Genomic DNA, 15,005 nt, shown 5'->3' with positions numbered 1-15,005 from the left:
GGTAGCTGCGTATGGGCCTCAAAACCAAATCTCCCTTTAGTGAGCATCAGCCTATAATGAAAACTGTAATTCATAATTTTGATTCCTTTTTTTTTTAATTTAAAACGTGTATCAGATGGAAAAAATTCATTTAATTTTGTCTCGCCATTTCTTGTTCAGAAGGCAATAGCGGTTACTGTCGGCGATGTGTCATAAATCCCAAAAAATGCATTCTGTTGATTTGCTAGTTCGAGTCTGCTCTAAGAAGCAAGCCCAGCAAATCATCAAATTAAAAGCTTTAGCTACCATACCAATAACAGTTAGTCCACTCACATCTCTCAGTTATTCATATTATTAAGGAATAATAACATGCGGGGAGCTTTTTAAAGTTCCTTTAGAGGAGATAACTATGAGATTAAAAACCCGAGGAGTGACACACGCACGACAAATAAGTGTTAGACGGGACGTGCAACTCCTCCCTACAAAACATTCTGCTGTATTTTCAGCTATATATTTTGTTAGTGTAAGCTTTTCATAATATTTGTTTCCATTTAAATATTTTACTTCTGTTTTCTTAGAACCGCTCATGTGATTTCTAAATATCGACCTCGTTGTCCGATTATTACTATTACTCGAGATAGCTCAGTAGCGAAACAAGCTGTCATGTACCGAGGTATAATACCAATTCTCTTCACAGGTAAAGTAAAACGATATTAATTTTGTAGATATTATAGAATTTTTTGTTGTTTGATATTTTGCTGAAGGCAGTTTAATCAAAAAATTATATAATTATAAAGAAAATAACCTTTCAAACAATATTTATTTAGAATATATTTTATTATAATTACTATTATGATGTCTTATTAAACATTTTTATAGTTTAATACATTCATGAATACTTTTTTATGTTATGTTGATTCGCTATCCGCTGAATTTTTTTTATTATTTATTTATTTAAGGCAAATGCTATTTGTCAAAAAATTATTTGAACATCCGTATTGTTCGCGTTCTATTTTTATAAAAGTTGAAGTCGAAAAAAAATGTGTCGTGCAATTTTTAAATATATGTGGATTGTATTTGCTTGAAAGCTAGGTGAAGTATTAAGATTGCACTATCTTTGCATTAAAAAAAAATGGCAATCCTCTTGTTCGCCTTCTTTTAAATGATTTAGGTATTTAAAAAAAAACCCGGATTTGAAATTTTAGAAAATTGATGTAAATTTATCCGAGGTATACAATAAAAAAGTTTTCGGTGATTATTTAATATATTCGAAATAAAAATAACTTATCACTCTTTTAATGTTTATTTTTGCTTTATGGCCAAATGTGACTTTTGCGTCAATAAACATAAACTAACAAATATAATGCTAATTTTTATTAATCAAAGTATTTCGTTAATTTCTTTACTGTTTTAAAAAAAAGAATCTTTATTCAAAGGAGCAATGAAATACTTGACAAAATAAGATCTTCAGTAGCATGTTTACTCAAAGAAAAACTAGAACACTTTTGCATGAAAAGTTATATATTCAAATCATCTAGTGAATAAATTATAATTTCTAGTTCTTATTTTACACAAAATGTAATCTCTGCTTCTGTCGATAGCTCTTTATATTGTACCGTTATGGACACTTTGGAAATATCACTCAACATGCAGCATCACCTATCCCAGTTTTCCATATTTTAGAAAGGAAAGAAATTACTAAACATTAGATTACATCCTCACACAACATGCAAAAAAAGTATTTTATAATTTTTTTTTTAATTTACACAATTGAGGTAAGTGATATTGCTTATAAGCGATGATATTCTCTATAGGATTCTCCAATGATGTAATAAAAAATGTTTCACGTGTCATGAGTACCTTTCTTCCAGGGCATCGAAATTTCAAATATTTTAGGAAATTAATTATTCAGAGAATCTTAGTTGCAAATTTATTTGTGTTCAAGCAAAGGTTTAAAGGGCAGAGACGCAAAGAATTTAATTATTTTTTTATCGCAGTCCTATTACGTGCGAAAAAAGTTTGAATCAAATTTAAGGTTTTTCTTTCAAGTGGGCAAAATAAGAAAATACATGATTCAATTTGCGTAAGGCGCATAATCTGCATGTTGATTGCTTTCTTTAGAATTTTTTTCCTATTTCATTTCGCTGCCTTAATACTAGCTTAATACGTGAGATAAGACAAATCTTATAAAGGATCCTTCAGTTTCTTAAATAAAAAACAATTTACAAAAATATAGGGTGGCTATAAAATAACTCACTATTTGGCAGCATCTGCAGTTAAAATGAATCAATCATCCAGATCTCATACCCAGACTGTAGAAGTCTTAGGAAAATACATTCTGCAAAAAAAGTACCAAAATTTGCCGATAGGGGAAATACTGGCGCTTTGGGAGTGCAATTATGAATGAATTCATGAAACTTACAGAAAATAATCTTTTATACATTAACTTTAGAATCCTCTAGATGCCACGTAATATTTTCAATTACTGGCCTTTCCTGTGTACGGTGTATGAAGTTCTCTATTGTTGCATATAAAATGTCATTTTCGATGTTCATAACAGCTCAAATTATGTTCTATTTCAAGACATGCAGGTTTGGAGCTCCACCAGCTTACACTACGGATTTCAGGTGCCCCCCACAGCCAAAAGTCACTTGGGGTGTAGTCCAAGAAACCGTGCGGCCATTCCGTGTGAAAATATTGACTAAACATCTCGGTACTGAAATGCTATCGTAAAAGGCTCTGTTCTGAATGATGAATACAAGGCCGTGATCCATCTTGCATGAAAATTATTGAGTCCAAGCATTGTTAACTGCAGTTGCAGAATGACAAGTTTTCAGCGTTTGTCCATATTTTTCACCATTAATGGTGTGGATAATAGGACCTGTTTGCGTGAGATTTTCAAAAAAGTATGGTCCGACTATGAAATTGTCCTTGAAACCACGCCACATTGGTGACCTTTGGGGAATGCGATGGCAATTCTTGGATCACTGTGGAAGGTTTACATGCCCAAATACAGCAGTTCTGAGTATTGACAGACCCATTGAAATAAAAATGAGCCTCATCTCCGCGTAATATTTTCCAAGACATTCAGTTAACCTCTATTCGGACAAGAAACATTAAAACGTAAATGAAGCGGTTTTCAACAAATGTGATATGTAATGCTTGCACATGACTGATCTTATACGCATAGAAAGGAGCATTTTGCATAATATTTTCCATACTGTGGCAGAGGGCATATCGGTTTGGTGAGCAATTGCACGAGCGCTTGGATAATTGCTAGTCCCTGTATTGTCGAACACTGCTGTGGCAACATCTGTTACTGCATCATCTGATACTGCTTTTCGTCCTCTGCTGGCTCTAAGTTCCAGCAAGCTAGTTTCTTGGAATTTTTTTTATCTTTGCTTTCGGTGCTACAGTAGACATTAAAGGTTAGAATGGTTTGAAGGTTAGTTAAGAGCAGCCACGGCTTTATATTGTCTAATGATGAACACTTTTACCAGTTAAACACGCTGAGATAAGATAGAGCCCATATTAACAGTCAAGACCTCATCAACAAGCAGGAACGAATTACTAGCAGGTCATTTGCTCTTCTATTTTTACAAAGAATGCGAGGCGCTACTGTCAAATCATAATTCACTTGGAATTTTACATAATCCCTCTCGATATGCAAATTTCCGTGCTCGCTCGTGACAGCAGTGCCAATATTTTTCCTATCGGCAACTTTTGGAGCTAACTTTTTTTTTCTTGCTCAATTTATCTTTCCATGCCTTCCACAGAATGTATATGAAATGTGGTTTCATTTCTTTCGTTAGTTTTAAAAGTAGATGCCGCCGAACAAGGAAAGTTATTTTTATGACCACCCTGTATAATAAGGGAATGAAATCTCCTTCGATTTTGGACTTTAAGTTACATATGTGAAATGATAGCTTACGGTATTCACAGATTCGTTTGAAGAGGACTTTTAATAATAAATATTAGATAAATGGGGAAAGGTAAATCATAAATATTTAATGATATTATATTCCTCAGAATATGTTAGAAGGGGAAGATATTCTAGTGCACAAGATAGTTTCGACGTCTCATTGGGTAGAGTTTAGTTGTTTACGTAGAAAATATTCTCAGTGGCCCATCTTCTTTTTGTCAGTTCGAAGGTAACCAAGTATCATTTTCCCCTTCCAGTTTTCCTCACTTCAGTTTATAACAGCACATTGCAACTAAACTAGAAGCAACACGAAAACAATTCAACTCCATTCGAAAGAGGAGAAATCTTGGAAGGAAGTAATTCAAGTTTATCGCATGAATCTCCTCACTTTCTTTAGGCGAGTATCTGTTCTCGAGATACCCATGAATCCTGCTTTCCGTATGTACGCCCTCCCCTTCTCCTTTTGCTTTGAATTTTCGCATTCATCTCTCGATGTAAACCGAAGATCTCTTTCTGAGAAGCTATCGCTGCGCAGCTTGATTCTTTAATGGACAACCAGAAAACCTGTGTAATTCTCGTGCATGATGACCCATTAGATGACATGGTCTACTTTTGGCCCCTTTTATGTCAGTCTGGTTGGTAGCTTGTTGAGGATTAATAGCAAGTTGGATAGAAAATGGTCAAGAAAAGGTAACCAGATATATAGGAATTTTTTATTTGAAGAATATTTTGTGTGCCTTGCATTTCTAAAGTACAGCAGCTAGAATCAATGTTAAAATTAGGTAATGAATTTCTGTAATATAATTTATTCAAACTGACTTCATATTTTATATCATTTATTGGCAAGCTATAAGTGATAAAAATATTTACTTTTTATATTAGGAAGTAACTTACCAAAAGTCTTCGGTTATTGCGGGTACATGAGTTTTGTTTTTTAATAAGGAACATAAATTTTAGGATACGAAGAAATTTTTGAGCGTGATGCTTCCATTTTTATTATTATTATTTTATTTTATTGGATATTTCTGTGCTTGGAAACTTTGATATTAAATAATATTTGATATTTATTAGGAGCAAGCATGTTATAAATACAACGTTACGGAATTTTGATTATACATTTTTTTTAGCTGAAAAACTATCCAACTGGAAGGAGGATAAAGATGAACAAATCAAGTACTCTATAGAATGCAGTAAAAAACAGAACATTCTCAAGAAGGGTCAAACTGTTCTGATAGTCTCTGGATCTCGTCATGGTCCGGATACAACCAATTCAGTTTGCTTTCATAAGATTGAGTGATTTATTATTTTGTTATGAGTTGTTTATCGTATCCTTATAAATTTATCAATAACATTTTTACAAATTGAATTTTAAGAATGTTTGAAAACTATAAAGGATATAAGAAAATGAAAAATAAATAATTTTTCAAGTACATTTTTCAGTCTTTTATATTAATGAATTAATAAATCAAATAACAAAATTAATGGTTTTTCAACTTATATAATGTATTTTTCTATTGGCGACTTATTGGAATAAAGTTACATTATATGATTTCTGATTTATTTTCTTACATATTTTATTTCTCCTGAATTTGTTGGTAATATTGTAACGTAGGTACTTTAGTATGGAACTCAATGACACACACAAGCAGTAGAGCTAAACCAATTTATTAACTCAACTCTGAATTCAGAATACAGTGACTGACAGATCTTCTGCCTTTATACTAGCAGGGAAAGTTCCAGAATACTTTTCTGGAGACAGTAAGAAAAGTCCAGAACACTTCTCTGGTAAACTAAAGAAATGTCCAGAATTTTCTGGAACATAAAATAAAGAGAAACATAAATTCAAGGAATTCAATATTTACACAGACTGTGAATCGCATTGTCTCCAGCGGGATTCAAGCTTACGATCTCTTGATTAAGAAACAAGCGCTATGACCATTCGGTCATGGAGAGTCGACTACCTCTTTTCAATGCAGCAATTTCATCAAAATTTATTTTATTTAAAAAAACTTATTCAGATTTAATAGATAAAATGAGTGAAATAATCATTCTTGATAAATGCTAGATTTTAAATATTTTTTATTACTTTCAATCTTGGCAAAACAGCGTTTTGTACATGCGACAATAATCAGTAAAATCTATATAATTTTTAGAACAGTGGTAAAATTTGGATGTAGCTCAAATAAATTATTCTACTTTGTGATCTTAAGAAGACGAAACTCAAGGAAAAATTATGATTTCATTAAATAAATCAGTATAAAATTATTTTGCAAAATCAATTTGCAATTTTTTTTGTTCAAAATTGCATGCTTGGGCTCTGGAGTATAGCGATGGAACCATGTTTCATTCACAGTAGAGAAACGCCGCAAAAACATAGTTGGACTTGAATTGTACAATTTCAAACATTGTCCAGATACCATCATGAGCTAAAGTTTTTGATGCAATGTCAGCAATCCGGCACCCATTTGGCTGACAACTCTCCCGTACCCAAATTATCCGTTAAAATATGATATGTTCATTCTTCGGACTTACCAAGAAACTCAGCAACCTCTGTCAATTTCAATCGGCGATCATACATAATGTCAGCAATCCAACACCCATCTTGCTGACAACTCTCTCGTACCCAAATTATCCGTTAAAATATGATATGTTCATTCTTCGGACTTACCAAGAAACTCAGCAACCTCTGTCAATTTCAATCGGTGATCATACATAATGTCAGCAATGAAACACCCATTTTGCTGCCCCTCCGGGGCTCACCTACTATAGGTGAGTACGGGTGTCCCAATTCCGAGGTACCCAGGGATCTTTACTCCCTTTACGTTTCCACTCCCCTACGCCTTCTGCTATCTGCTGTGTTTTTCCTTCCCTCGACGGCAAGCGAGGGAGCTCTCCATGAGAAGCTGCCGCCGCTCTGTTTGCTTCTTGCTTCTCATGGACAGCGAAAACCCCACGTGTTGGCCGTGCGTGGCAACCCATTTGACAGACGGGTGGTGTACTGTGGTCCCCTGTGCATCAATCGGCTGGTCGCTAGCCACCTGAGTGGTTAGTTTGCTAGGGATCAAGCGAAGGGGTTACTCCTTGGGCTTGGCGCTAAGGGTGGTCACTGTCCCCGGGGGTAACTCCGAGCGTATAGGTTTCGGCTAGCGCTAGGGTAAGCGCCGAGTCTGGGAATGGCCAGAGCCGGTGGCTGCCTTCTCTTGTTGGGCTCCGTGGTGGGCGGTGCCATCGGACCTGAATTTTTATCAATATCACATGGGCTCCTCCCAAAAATCTCCCTTCAGTGGGCATCGCAAAATACCTAATCTCATTACCAACCTTCCACATTTTGACCGTTATTTTATACTTAAACGAATCAGTGATAAAAACGAAAATTTTAATTCTGTATCACCTTTTCTAGTGCAGAAAGCAATCACTGCAACAATTGGTGAAGTCGCTGCAATACAAAAATGCGTTCTGGTGACTTGCTGATCGAAGTTTCTACGAAAAAGCAAGCACAGCAAGTAATGAAAATGAAAGCTATAGCTCACATCCCTGTAACCGCTGCCTCTCACACATCTTTAAATTTTTCCAAGGGTGTAATAACATGTGGTGAATTGTTCAATGTCCCCCTTGAAGAAATCACTGCGGAATTGAAATCCCAAGGAGTGACTCACGTACGCCAAATTTCCATTAGGCGGGATGAACAACTCCTTCCCACAAAGCATTATATCCTTACATTTCATAGACCAACAATCCCAGAATTCATATATGCTGGATACATTAAACTACCGGTCCGACAGTACATCCCAAACCCCTTGATATGTTTTAAATGCCAGCGTTTCAGCCATTCGAAGATTAATTGCCGCGGGACTCTAACATGCGCCCGCTGTGCAGGAAAAGACCACGATAGTGAACAGTGTAACACCCCCGAAAAATGCGTGAACTGTGGAGGCTGTCATGCATCGTTTTCTCGAGTCTGCGAACGCTGGAAAGTAGAAAAACAAATAACCTCCATTAAATTTAAAGAATCCATTTCGTATCCTGAAGCAAGAAAAAAAGTATTAGCTCAAACACCCAAACCTGGTGTGAGTTATGCTACCGTTGCAAAAACACCTTTCTGTGTCAACTGTAAATGTACAAATTGTGTAAAAAACCCCCAAACCACAACTATTGAAAAATCTTCCGATTCTGAGGTAGAAAATACAGCATCCAGTACACCTGAAACTAACAAACCATTTCGATCTAAATCAAACTCTAATTCGCAAAAATCACTTAAGCTAAGACTTTCAAAACGGGGACTCTCGCCAAAAGATTTAAGATCAAAGTTAAAAAAATCTACAGCACAAAATTCCGTCGCTTTGGGACTTGCGACGAAAAGTAACGTCCATTTTTGGCACACCTAAAAGTCCCGATTCCATTTCCCTCCATCCGTCTGACGAGGAGGATGAATTACAAATGAGTTGCGATGTTTCGCCAACTCTTGATAACACTGGCCATAATAAACTCGATACTTCTGTTACTTGATGGGAACTTTCATCCCCTGGAACTGTCGTGGTCTTCGGTCCAAAGTTCTTGGCATCAAGCATATTATTAATCGGCTCCATCCTACTTGTTTTGCTTTTCAAGAAACATTCCTGAAACATGACATTGCTGTGAAAATCCGTGGCTACAACTGTGCTCGGAAAGATGCTAATACTGGAAATAATACTTCCGGTGGTGTTTGAATCTTAACGTCCAACCTGTACCCGAGCTCTCATTTAAATTTACACACCTCTCTACAAGCTGTGGCTGTTCAAGTCCATATACGAACCCTTGTCACAGTTTGCAGCATTTATTTGCCGCCACACACTGTCATCAACCAACATGAACTTAATAGTTTAGTGGACCAACTACCCAAGCCGTTCTTGCTTCTTGGCGATTTTAATGCTCATAGTACTTTGTGGGGTTCGGAAAGCACAAATTCTCGTGGGCGACAGATTGAACAGTTTATCACTGATAACTCTCTCTGTCTGCTCAATAATGACGAGAAAACCTATTTCCACGAACCCACACGTACATTTCACAGTCTGGATCTGGCTATTTGTTCTCCCGATCTCTTTCCGTTACTCAATTTTATGGTTAAAAGTGATCTCTATGATAGTGATCACTTCCCCTTAATGGTCTCTTATGCTGATAGAGGTGGAGTGACTTCTTGTCCCCCACGTTTCCTATTCAAGCGGGCAGACTGGACTGCTTTCATGCACCTGGCAGTAATTTCGGAGAATATGGTCAGAACGACTGATATTACAGAGGCAGTACAAAATGTAGTTGACTGCTTAATTGATGCTGCGAACAATACCATTCCCAAAAGCTCCCCACGTCCGAGGAAATTCCCGAGACCGTGGTGGAACGAAGCTTGCAGCGACAGTCACCGCGAACAAAAAAAGCGGTGGAATATCTTCAGGAGATACCCCACAACAGATAATTTAATTGCTTTTAAACGTGCTAGATCTAATGCTTGTCGTATCCGTAGAAAAACCCTGAGAGAATCTTGGATTAATTTCATCTCTTCCATCACAGGCTTTACTTCTTCGAAACTACTCTGGAAGAAGGTTAAAGCAGCTAATGGTATTTACAAAGAGTTTTCTATTCCTGTTCTGGAGGCAGAAAATGGAAGTGTATCTTTCCCATTAGATGTCGCCAATGCTCTTGGACATGCATTTGCACAGGTTTCTTCTGATGATTCATACAAGCCTTCATTTGTAGAAATTAAGAATCGCGCACAACAGAAAAAGTTGTGTTTTTCTACTCGAAAATCCTTTCCATATAACTCGGAATTTAAATTGCACGAATTGCTAACGGCTTTATCGAAGGCTCATGATACCAGTCCTGGTCCTGATGGAATTACATATAGCATGCTTCGCCATTTGTCTGCCACTTCTCTTTCTAATCTGTTAATTTTATTTAATCGTATTTGGATTGAACAGAATTCCCATCACAATGGCACGAAGCTATTGCGATTCCAATCCTGAAACCCGATAAGGACTCCTCTAACCCTCTGCACTATAGGCCTATCGCACTCAAAAGTTGTCTATGCAAGACACTTGAGCGCATGGTTAATGCCCGTCTTGTATTTGAACTGGAAAGGAAAGAATGCATCCCGTTGCTTCAAAGTGGTTTTCGCAGAGGAAGGTCGACATTTGATAATATTGTGTTACTTGAAACTCAAATTCGCAATGCATTTGTCCGTCGAAATCATCTGGTCTCTGTCTTCTTCGACATTGAAAAGGCCTATGATCGTACCTGGAGGTTTGGTATTCTCTCTGCACTTGTAAAATTTGGATTTAAGGGAAATTTGCCCATGTTTTTAAAACATTTTTTATCGTTGCGCATATTTCGTGTTCGGGTCGGTAATTTATATTCCGATCCTTTTATTCAAGCTGAGGGTGTTCCACAGGGAAGTATCCTCAGTGTTACACTTTTTATCAGTTATTTCAGTCAAATTCTTAATGTTTTACCCTCATCTATTCAAACTACGTTATATGTTGACGATCTTCAGATTTCCTGCCAAGGGAGCAATATGCGCTTAATAGAGCGCCAATTGCAGGTTGCTGTTAACAAACTGGTAGGATGGTGCAATAAAAACAGGCATACCATTTCTCCTGAAAAAAGTCAATGCATTCACTTTTGTAGAAGACGAGCCTTTCATTTGGATCCTTCAATCCATATTGGGAATGTTGAAATACCTGTGGTCAATGAAATAAAATTTCTAGGAATAATATTTGACCGTAAGCTCACTTTCCTTCCGCATATTCTACATCTGCGGAAGAAGTGTGACAGGTCATTAAATATTCTTAAAGTTCTTTCCAGAACCACTTGGGGAGCAGATCGCATTCCTTGCTCCGAATTTACGAATCATTGACGTTATCCCGTATTGATTACGGATGTATGGTGTATGGCTCTGCGCGTTCTACGGTCTTACGTAGACTTGACACTGTACACCATTCAGCTTTGCGAATTTGCTCTGGTGCATTTCGAACCTCACCAATGCAAAGTCTTTATGTTCTCTGCCATCAGTTACCACTTGGTTTAAGACGAAAAAAAGTATCTGCCCAGTACTACCTTCGAGCTTTGTCTATTCCGAAGCAGCCCTTGTCCTCTATGACATTTCCGGTTAGTCTTCGAAGACTTCATAATGCTCGACCTTCCCACATTCTCCCATTTTTCGAGAGAGCTAAATCTCTTCTTCGTGATTCCGAGCTCCATGATAAGATGATACAGACTGCTGATCTCTTTTCTTTTCTCCCATGGAATATGCCTCAGTTTTCCTTTCTAAATCCCTTCTCTAGTTTTGAGAAGCAGAATACTGCCCCTATTGTCTACCAGAATCTCTTTAATTCTCATCACTGTCAGTATTTAGATTACTTAAAAGTTTTTACGGATGGTTCAAAGTCAGATGGTCATGTTGGTTGCGGAATTGTTTTCGATACTGATATATTCAGTTACCGCCCAGACACATCTCTTTCAGTTCTATCTGCTGAATTATTGGCAATTTTTTATGCTCTTCAGAGGATTTCACTCTCTTCTGAGCGAAAATTTTGTATCTATACTGACAGTATGAGCTCATTGAAAATACTTTCCAGTATTCAAAATCGGATTCATCCAGTTGCCGTGGAAATCCTAGATCTTCTAAGGATTCTCGAAAACAGGGGGTTTGAGATACTATTTTGCTGGATTCCGAGTCATGTCGGAATCACTGGTAATGAGCTCGCGGATAATGCTACAAAGAGTTCGTCTTTGCTTATCCAGAGAGACATCCCATTTAGTGATGCGAAAAATGCAATCCAACGTCATTTTTACTCACTCTGGCAGGAGTCATGGAACAATCAAATTAATAATAAACTTCACACGATAAAAAATTTTATTTCTTTCTGGCCTTGTTTACCAGTGCGAGAGCTAGACGTTAAATTATCTAGACTCCGCATTGGCCACACACGTCTTACACATAAACATCTTTTATTCGGCGATAGAGCTCCATTTTGCACGAGATGCAAAGTAATTTTAACGGTTCATCACCTTTTGGTTGAATGTCCTGATTTTAAAATCACCGTCTAAGATTTTTTCATGCTTCAACAGTGGACATGCAAATGCTAGTGGGGGAACGTCCCCATAAAAATCTTTTTAAATTTTTAAAAGCAGTTGGTTTTTATCATCTTATTTAATATTTCTTCTTATTGTCATTTTTTACACCTTGTTGATAATGGTACGAGACATTGCAATGTAATTTTATCAATTAGTTTCCACTTTTACATATTTTTATATCAGACAAGTATTTATTATTTTAACCATAGGTCTGATGCAGTATGGCCAGGTATGGCTCTTGCGCCACTAATAAATGGGGAAAATGAAAAATGAAAAGCAAAATGAAATTGAAAGAGGGAGAAGATTAAGAGAGAGAAAGAGAGAAAAGAAAGATATATTATATCTTTCTTTCTCTCTTAATCTTGTCTCTCTTTCATTTTCATTTCTCTTTTTCCCCCTTTATTAGTCGGGAAAAAATGTTAAAAAAATGTCCAAAAAATGTAAAACAAGGAGGAAAATGAGCACCCCGGTACACCCCAGGTCGTTCATTCTGGACCAATTCAAACTTGAAAATTGGACCAAATTCACTCGTAAATTTATTATTTTTGAAAACTGAGGAGGTTAAATGTATGTCATTAATTGAGAAAAATTTAAAGTAACCTTTACCAAAAAAAAATAGACAGACACAAATGTACAAAAAATTTACTTTATTTTCACAATTTTACACTTAATAATGAATATACTTGTATTTTTGTTAATCATCACTAAAATAGTATACAAAATACTTTTTTTTTACATTTGTCAATTCTCTTTCACAGTCTCGTAAGTCTCGGTTCACTCCAATATCACGCTCCTCTGTATGCGCCTCTTGTAAATTAACGATGGCACGTTTAAAGTCTGCAGAAAGAGCATTATAAGCCTCGGTAGGTAATTGGCCTATAAATTCCAACAATGCATTTGCCAAAAGTTGATTTTCGTATTTTTCGATATTTATTTGAAACAGCGATAGTTCTTCAAATAAACTTGCATTTTGTTTATTGTCAAAGTTTTCGTAAGGATTGACAAGGTGATTTATATAATCCATCACAATTCGTTGATATATTGTGTACTCGACATCTGCTTCGCCAGTGTTTAGTTCAAAAATTGAAAATGAATGTGCATCGTCAATCGAAAAGTTCAATTTTGACATGTCTTCCCGTATCTTTGTTGCATCGGATTCTAATCTCATGACATATTTTTTATTTCTAAATTGCAAACAATTTTTCAACAATTGCAAAATTAAAGTATTTATATGAGGAGTCACGTTTATCAATCGGACGTATTTAAAGTATTTGACGATATTTGATATAGAACGAACGTACCTATTTACAAATTCTTTGTAAAGTTGAATTCGTTCGGCTTCCTTTTCAGAATTTCTATTTTTCCTCCATTCTTCAAACATGAAATATGGTATAGGTTCTTCATCAACCAAATCCCAATCAATGTTGTGCTTTAACGGCTGCAACGTTTCTTTTATAATGCCGAGATTAGAAAAACACTCTTGACAAAACACGCCGTTATATTTTTCGTCTTTACGTTCTCCACACCAGTAACAATAATCGTGTAGGCAAAGGTAATCGTCTTTTACAAACATTGTATGGCACAACGGGCATTCGTCACAATTGTCATTTTTAATATATTTTCGAAGGCACTCGACATGAAACTTGTGATTACACTCTGTCTCAAAATTTTCTCTGGGAGTACAGGATAAATTGAAATGACAAATGTAGCATTCAAAATAACGGGGTATAACGCTTTCAGTCTCCATTTCTGTAGAGGGTGATGAAATGGAGACTGAAAGCGTTATACCCCGTTATTCTGATGAGGGTAGAGGGGGTGACCTTGAAACTGGTGGGAAAGATTTTTTTTTATTTTTTTCTGAGGGTAGAGAAGTGACCTTGAAATTTATGGCAAAAAATTTTTTTAAATTTTTCTGAGGGTAGAGGGCTGACCTTGAAATTTATGAAAAAAAAATGACATTTTTCTGAGGGTGGAGGTGTGACCTTGAAAGATTGTGTTAAATATTAATTTTTACACAATCGCCCTCCTCCCCCTTTGAGAGGAAATGATGTAAAAATTTATTTTCACTTTTTCTTTTTCACTCTTAAAAATCTTCAATATATATATATTAATATAAATTAAGTTTAAAACTAGTATACTTTTTTTTTCATATTACAATAAATCTTTTCAAACCTAGCATCAAACATTTTTTATTAGGAGCATGTTAAAAATGTATATAAAAAACTATTGTTTGTTCAAAGGATAAAAATTGCATTAAATTAAATTTCCAGTCTCAACTTTTGAAATTCAAAATGGAAAGCGTACAGATTAACGAGCAAAAAAATTTTAGATTTTTATAAAAATTTACATCATTTCATATTGCAGTATAGTACGGGTCTAACTGATGAAGAAAAAAAGAACAATGAGGAAATAAATTCTCGAATGGAAAATTTGTTTAACAAAATGCTTTACATGGAGCAAAAACTTGACGTATCGGGCATCGACTCTATGGTCGAAGAATTAAAAGGATTAAGGATTTAAATCTTCCACCTTTGGACGAAGAAAAATATAAAAAAACATTTGGAAACGTTGCAGAAATGTGCAGAACTCTTTATACTGGCGTTGAAAAACTCCGACAATCAAAATTTAATAGATTCGTGGTATGATTTGTCAGATTTTAAACGCTATTTTGAAGAAACCAGTTTTTTTTTTATCAATTTTGTAACGTTTTATTTAACATTCTTGTACGTTATCTGTTCGACACACAAAAATATATAGACAAACGTTGCATAGACAAAGACGACTATTAAGACTTTTTTTTTTCAGAAATTATACAAGTAAAAAAATGTCAATTTATATGATGTAAATAAAATGTCAATTTATAATAAAAGTGTATTGAACAATTTGTGTTTGTTTTTTTAATGTTTGATTTAATAAACGGTTTAAAAATGATGGATAAAAAAATGTACATTTTTCACGTCACTCATCAAACGATTGAAATCATTTAGAAGGGGGATACTTT

At 35.6% G+C, this 15,005-nt stretch overlaps 2 protein-coding genes across 5 annotated transcripts in view; both read left to right on the top strand.

Moving 5' to 3' along the window:
- The window catches only part of LOC129956454 (pyruvate kinase PKM-like), a 181,701-nt gene extending 176,341 nt beyond the window's left edge, over nucleotides 1–5,360 (top strand). Inside the window, exons 10-11 of one of the 4 annotated variants that reach the window (XM_056068335.1) lie at nucleotides 558–676; nucleotides 5,029–5,360. In XM_056068335.1, coding sequence (XP_055924310.1) covers nucleotides 558–676; nucleotides 5,029–5,198 — 289 coding nt within the window. In that variant the 3' untranslated portion in view covers nucleotides 5,199–5,360. The remainder of the gene's footprint in view (nucleotides 1–557; nucleotides 677–5,028) is intronic. The other 3 variants (XM_056068337.1, XM_056068338.1, XM_056068339.1) reach the window with 3 other exon arrangements.
- Nucleotides 5,361–7,350: 1,990 nt separating this feature from the next.
- LOC129956747 (uncharacterized) lies at nucleotides 7,351–8,286 on the top strand. The gene has a single exon (XM_056068686.1). The coding sequence runs from the start codon at nucleotides 7,351–7,353 to the stop codon at nucleotides 8,284–8,286; it is 936 nt and encodes a 311-aa protein (XP_055924661.1).
- The last annotated feature ends 6,719 nt before the right edge of the window (nucleotides 8,287–15,005 follow it).

This window comes from Argiope bruennichi, chromosome 11 (assembly GCF_947563725.1).
Source record: "Argiope bruennichi chromosome 11, qqArgBrue1.1, whole genome shotgun sequence".
NCBI lineage: Eukaryota > Metazoa > Arthropoda > Arachnida > Araneae > Araneidae > Argiope > Argiope bruennichi.
This window is presented reverse-complemented; position numbering and strand designations above follow the sequence as displayed.

Excerpts from the sequence above, each read along its gene's own strand:
- LOC129956747 (XM_056068686.1), top strand. The coding sequence starts at position 7,351 with ATGCGTTCTGGTGACTTGCTGATCGAAGTTTCTACGAAAAAGCAAGCA.